The 4,811-nt window shown below is 29.0% G+C and overlaps 1 protein-coding gene across 1 annotated transcript; it reads right to left on the reverse strand.

The window, feature by feature from the left end:
- Positions 1-350: 350 nt before the first annotated feature.
- Positions 351-2,641, reverse strand: LOC129870612 (probable xyloglucan endotransglucosylase/hydrolase protein 26). The gene is made up of 4 exons (XM_055945432.1): positions 2,470-2,641; positions 1,642-1,742; positions 1,345-1,538; positions 351-761 (listed from the first exon to the last, which is right to left on the reverse strand). Exons 1-4 carry the CDS (start codon positions 2,639-2,641, stop codon positions 353-355), a joined length of 876 nt encoding a protein of 291 aa, XP_055801407.1. The 3' UTR covers positions 351-352.
- Between the last annotated feature and the right edge of the window lie 2,170 nt (positions 2,642-4,811).

Raw genomic sequence — 4,811 nt, forward strand, 5'->3', positions numbered from 1 at the left:
TGTATATATAACTAAGTTGTGTAATCTTTTAATAAGTGAATTTTATGAATGAATAAAGATAGATAATTTTTTTACTCTGCGTCTGAGTAATACTCATGTAAGAATCTCGAATAAAAACAATTATTTTTTTTTGAATTTTAATGAATGAAGTACATAAATGATATCAACTCAACAACATCTTCTTTGCTCAAAACAATAAAATAATTAAAGAAAAAAATACAACAAATATAACCAAAATGTTGAAGTTCAAAGAAACATTGAAAATAATTTATTCCCAAAAGGAGAATAATATTGAAGTGCAAATTTTTTCTTTCTTCAAATGGTGAAGTCACTTCCATTTATTTGTGTCCTTCTAGTATTGTGGAAATGAGCACTCAATAGGCATAACCCCTTTGAATCTTTTAAAATCTTTGCAATAATCATAGATCATATTCTTGCTCCTAATATAGTTCATTTCACCAATTTTATTTGCACTCAATTTATAATATAAAGGTGAACTCCACCAATTGGAGTTTGTTGGCTTTGCACATTGGGAAATACTCATTGGTCCATTCCAATAACAAGCTCTTGGTCTAAAATTTCTATAAGTTGCAATAAATGGTGCATTTCTCCAATCAATTTTAACAAGTCCACCTCTTGTTGCCCATTCATCAGCATTCCATAGGCTAGTGTAAACTCCCATTCCTTGTTGGTTTGGGAATGGAATTCCTTTGGCTTGGTAGTTTCTAAATACCCTAATTGGAATACCATCAATGAACCATCTGATAAAAAAAATGTCACATCAAATTTCAATTTCAAGATTGATTGATTTTCATGGCCAGTTTGATATGATGGAAGTCATTTTCGAAAAATATTTTTCTGAAAAATAAACTTGTTTGGTATGAATTTAAGAGCTTGTTAAAATTAATAGTGACATGAAAGTTGAGAAGAGTCTAAATAATTGTAAAGGAAAGTGATTTTCATCAAATTTCAAGATTGTCTAGTTTTCTAATGTTGAATTTTTAGAATGTTTGAAAAAGAATGATGTGTTTTTATATTTAGATATAATTTAGTTTTAAATTTTTTATTTTATTACTCTTGATGAGTTGGCTTATAGTTGCACAAATGTTTATGACATATATATTTTAATTGCAAATTTCAAAAGTCTTTCTTAAAATTTGTGTAGAGTTAATTAAATAATATCACACAAATTGAAAAAAGTGTTTCCTTAAAAATTAATTTTTGAAAAGTATTTTCTAGCAGCATACCAGAGACACTAGTAGATATGTAATGAGGGAGGAAAAAATTGATATATAAATCGACTTTCCTGTAATGAAAGAAAGTTGCCTGAAAAGATCGACTTACACAACAGCATTGGGGTTCCAATGAATAGTGTAATTGTGAAAATTAGCAGTTGGATCAAACCATGGATAGAATTGTTGCTCTCTATTTCCAACACCTTGGGTGTAAATATTTGTGTGTATAATATAAGGGTTTCCTGATATATTTCCTAAAAACTCGAAATCGATTTCATCATGCTTGGTACCAGTAGAAGATAGCTGTCACGATAAAAATAAATTCACATCATTATATAAATAATGTCCACATATCATTAAATAATGTCTTTGCTTATAGGAGTGTCAAAATGAGCCCAAAGCTTACGTAGTATGTCGTGACAGTTCCAGCAGAGTTGTTAGGTACCAACTTGAGAAGCATTTCAAAGCTACCAAAGAGAAATGAATTTTTGGATTGGGCACCAGAGCCTGAAATTGAAACCACAACAATTAGTATTGTCAAATCCAATAATTTAAATTCTATAATCTTTCCCAAATCAAATAGAAATGTTATTTTTTATTTACTCACTTTTCACTTTAGACTGATAGGTTCAGAGCGGAATCGAGAGCGTGTCTTGCAGGTTCATATGAATCTATTATTTTTAACTTAAGCTATACACATTAAATATATTCAAAAAAAATCGCATTCATTATAAATTGGTTGATTAAAAATTCTCAATTCGCCTACATCTCGAATAGTTACAATGAAAGGCTACACAACTAACAAACTTTTATCTCGAAAAATAAAATAAGAGTAACAAATTTGGGCGTATTATTGATCCGACATTCCTTTATCAATCCAATCCATTTGATTCGTCCATCTAAAAAATTGGGATGATATGTAGCTCAAATTGATTTATATGAAAGACCTTGTTAAAATATTTTTTATTTTCTAATTGAATATGTAGAAAAAAAGTTTAACTAGGCATTTAAGTAAATGATAAAAATAAAGAAATTAAAACTTGGTAAAAATTGAGTGAGTTGGGTTATGATCCATTTCTTAGCCTATGTCTGCCCAAGTAACTTTTGGATGAGTCGCATTTACTGACAAAATCTATTTTTGATTAGTCCAAATTCAACTCAACTCGTTCATCTGACATTCTATGCATAATATACAAAATTACTATATATATTATCAAAAAAAAATGTAACTTGCCTGCAGATTTATCAAGAACAAGTTGAAGATCTTCCCCTAGAAGCTTACAATGATGAGCACCCCAATTGACATACATGCTACTTGATGTCATCCCATTGACTAAATATGAATGAAATACAAATGTTGCAATAATCATCAAAACCAAGGAAGTGAAATCTATGATTTTTGCCATCTTTAATTAATTCTTGTGATCACACACACTTTTTTTTGGTGAGTGATCACTTGGAAAGTGTACATTTTCTCTTAGGTTAGGGAGGGCTTATATAGAAAAATAAAAATAAAAAGACCTTTTCAATTAGTGTGTAAACTTTTGTTTTATGAATTTTGTGCTGACCATGTTTGAGGTTGACATTCTAAATACCGTGTGGATGTAAGTTGGCAATTAATCAAGAAATTTGGTTACATGTATGTTGTATTTGTTAGGTTTTGAGCAAGAAAAATAAAGAATGTTAGTGATGATAATTGAAGTTTAATATATCGGAGCACGGATCGACGAGAACATGTAAAAAAAAAGAAATTACAATAATAAGGCATATATTGAAATGTGAGAGAATAGTGAAGAGCTTTAATAATAAGGCATATCAAAAATTCAAATGATATACGCACTTTTGGTTTGATGTCTACCAGATCACAATGAACATACGTGCCACATGAGTCGTGAGACTGGAATTTGTATATAGGGTCGGTGTTAAAAGTCTAGATAAGATTTGGTCGAATTCAGTGGTTTTTGTACAAACAATGTGTTTGTATTTAAAAAATTATTAAATATGTATAAATATGAAATTTAGAACTCATTACCACTTGAAAGTGTCATTTTAAAATTTAGTTACCATAAAGTTGAAATCTTGGTCCCGAAAAAAAATCTTAATAGCTTAATTGATTGACAATCTGAACTTTCACCTTTTTTTGGTGAAGATTTGATTTCCCAACTTGTAATCCCTCCCCATTTCTCCTTTCCCTACTCATGTCTTTTTTTTTTTATATAAAAAAAAAGTTGACAATGATAAAAATCTTAGTTCCACCTCTGTCCGTACATATGAGCTTTGAGGATCATGTTAAGTATTGACATACTCCCCATCTCAATTTATCTGTCGTGTCTCTCTTTTACATGCCTTTTAAGAAATTATTAATTAAAGTTTTGTCGTTTTATTTTACCCTCTTTTATGTTTTTTTTAGATATAATCTCTCTTCATTAAATCTTTTTTCTATTAAGATGTTTGTAATATTCAAGAACAATTATTACTATGGATAAAATGGGGGGGGGGGGAGGTTCATTAATTTTTACCTGTAACTTTTGAAATAATAAATAATTTGAGATAATTATTTATAAAAATAACGATAAATGATTTTGAAACGAAGGAAGTACTAACAAATACTTATTTTAGAATTTTAAGTTTTGAATGACGTGCATGAGACTAAAATATGAGAAGTGATCAACTCTACAAAGAGTTGACAATTGTATTAGGTCTAATTAATTAATTAAGACGTGCAGACCTTAATTAACGTCATTCTTTAAATTGATAGAACTATATAAATAGTTAGCCATTGAGAGTACTGATAAATTCATCCTTTCCTTCTTCTCGTTTGCCTTTTTCTTTTTTAATTTTTTTTTACGTATCATAAATGTGAACCATCTTGAGCCAATTATATATTAAAAGACTCAAATTATCTAGAGGATTTCATCTCTAAAATTTGGAACTGTTTATAGAAATTTTTGAGTTGGTCGGAATTGAATAATTAGTGTATATGCCATGTATAGTCAGTGTATACTTCACGCATGGTTAACTTATATTCAGTTTTTTTAGTGTATGTCAGTGTATAGTTCATGTATAGTCATATAGGTAAACTATATTTAGTTTTTTAAGTGTATCATAATGTATAGTCAGTATATACTTTCTATTACTTTTGACTATTTTTTTATATAAATAAAATATGACTATATTTTTTTTGAACTTATTATTTTATTATATATATTAGAAATTATTTGGAAAAAAAAATATGTCATATAAATTGAAACGAAAGTAAAATTATTGTCATTTGAATTGGGCTGCTTAAAGCATCCGACCTCATTCAGCTAAAAAGTGGGCCAACCTCTAATGGATAGTTTAAGGAGTGCAGGTTGAATTTGAAGGCCCAATTTACAAGCCCACCTACTATATACCAGAATCATAAATCATATAGTAATTAAGCAACATCGACTGACGATATTCGTATTAGAGCCTAACTATATCTACAAAAAAGCACATTTTAGGAACAACATTTTCAATAGGAGTTTTTCCATATCTAATGCTCGAACTCGAGATTTTTGGTTAAAGATGAAGGAATCTCAATCATTCCACAGC

This window comes from Solanum dulcamara, chromosome 10, assembly GCF_947179165.1.
Source record: "Solanum dulcamara chromosome 10, daSolDulc1.2, whole genome shotgun sequence".
Classification (NCBI taxonomy): domain Eukaryota; kingdom Viridiplantae; phylum Streptophyta; class Magnoliopsida; order Solanales; family Solanaceae; genus Solanum; species Solanum dulcamara.